Source organism: Verticillium alfalfae, genomic scaffold (assembly GCF_000150825.1).
Source record: "Verticillium alfalfae VaMs.102 supercont1.2 genomic scaffold, whole genome shotgun sequence".
NCBI classification, from domain to species: Eukaryota; Fungi; Ascomycota; class Sordariomycetes; order Glomerellales; family Plectosphaerellaceae; genus Verticillium; species Verticillium alfalfae.
The window spans coordinates 866,528-868,336 of NW_003315037.1; the positions used below are offsets into that span (position 1 = coordinate 866,528).

The 1,809-nt window shown below is 60.0% G+C and overlaps 1 protein-coding gene across 1 annotated transcript; it reads right to left on the reverse strand.

Annotated features, from left to right (window-relative positions):
• Positions 1–488: 488 nt before the first annotated feature.
• Positions 489–1,435, reverse strand: VDBG_01736 (conserved hypothetical protein; the record flags this gene model as incomplete). Its single annotated transcript, XM_003007502.1, has 2 exons — positions 489–1,297; positions 1,366–1,435. The coding sequence occupies 2 exons, from the start codon at positions 1,433–1,435 to the stop codon at positions 489–491; spliced, it is 879 nt and encodes a 292-aa protein (XP_003007548.1).
• Positions 1,436–1,809: the final 374 nt, after the last annotated feature.

Sequence of the window (1,809 nt, forward strand, 5' to 3'; positions counted from 1 at the left end):
ACCAGCACATGGCCAGCCTGTCTCGCCTGTGCCAGCTCAAGCCATCCATCCAACTTTCCACAAGAGATTCTCATGGCCGTTCACTAGGATGCAGAGCTTGATCGTTGGTCCCAAATCCGCATGCCAGGGGACGCAGAGGGCAATCTAAAGTCAACCGTCCCACGAACTCGGCAAGAACCCGGTCACTACCGGCAAGGGCGCGCGCTGGACAAGCATTCGGCATTCGGCTACCGTCTTGAGGCCGATATTGCAGTGCAAGCCCTGTATTTACTACGCGCTGTCGTCGCAGAGTCGTCCGATGTTTCGCATTCAGCCGAGCCATGGCTCCGAACATGAAGGCGGGCGGCCTCTCCTCCGCCGTTGTCGCCGTCTCAGGCGTAGTGGTTGCCGAGTCAGCCTTAACCGTCGTCGCATGTGACGTGATTTTCTGCGTTGCATCAATGCAGTAGTATTTCCTTTCGGTCCTTTTCTTTCGTTCCTCTTCCTCATCAAGACGGCTCGTAGATCTCCTCATTCATGCGCTTTGCAATATCCTCGACGCGTCGGCTGTCTCCCCTCAAAGCGCGCATCGTCTCCCTGTCGCGCGTCTCGTCGCGGAAAACGACCAGCTTCTCAAGCTGGCCGTCGTCATCCATGACGAGGCGTCCGGTGCGGCCGTCGGCCCAGCAGAGCTCGGCCTGCTTCGCTTGGGCGTCAGCGGCACGGACATCGACGAGGGCCGTGCTCCGATCGGCTTCGGAGGTCACCGAGGCGCGGTCGAGACGGGCGGCGGCAGCTCTGCCGAGATCGCCGATGACGGCGGCGCGGTTGTGGTACCGGACGATCTCGCGGCGCAGGGTGCGGGCGAAGCGCGACAGGTCCTGTGTCGTTGGGGCGTCGGCGTCGGCGGGGTTCGGGGCAGGAAGATGGCGCGCCGCGAGGCCACTCAGGTGGATGCACGGCGGGACGGTGTGTCTGTGGACGCGCAGGTGTCGAGAGTCGGGATAGGGACGGTGGAGGAGGACGTAGTAGGGGCGCAGGAAACGCGCTTTCGACATGATCTCGAAGCGAAGACCAAGCACTTTGCCGTTGTCTACGGCGTTCGGGTCCGGATCGCGCATCCTAAAGGTCGTCACGGCGGCGCCCATACGGTAGAGCGATTGCTGGTCGTGAGCGGCTTGTGCATCGGAGCGCGCTAGCAGCTTCTCACGCAGGACGAAGGGGGTCTTGTCGCTGCCATCTTGAAGCAGTTGTCGAATTGTATCGGAGATGACGAGGTTTGTTGCTTGGATTTTGACCTGTTTTTTCAAAGACGCGACTGGGAAGAGACGTCCATCAGTCGGGCTGATGGCGTGATTGGATGGGTGATGAAGACATGCAGCTTACCTTGCTCTCGAAGTATGTTGATTTCAGCCTCCAGACCTGTGCTGGTCTCATCTTCGGACGGTGCGGCCATGAGGAATGACACGACTCTGAAGAAGACAAAGTGGGCGGAGGATGGCGGAGGAAGAGGGGGAGCTGGAGGATGGGAGGATGGCGATGGACAATGACGACGCGTCGTCTCGGATGTTTGGACCGAAGCCTGCGTGAAGCTTGTCGACCTTCCCCAGAAGACGGAGACGCGATGTCCCCTCCATCTTATCGATAGACGGGAAAGGGTAAAGGGCGTGCCCAAAGGGGCATCGCTCCAGGGGTCTGCATTGGCGCACGTTGGCCCGCAGCGCTGTACTGTAACTGTACCTGTACCTGTACCTGTACCTGTGGCTACCCATGCCTGTACCTATACCTAGGAAGGTGCCTGGTCTGGCCAAGTGCGGGCAGCGTTTTGGT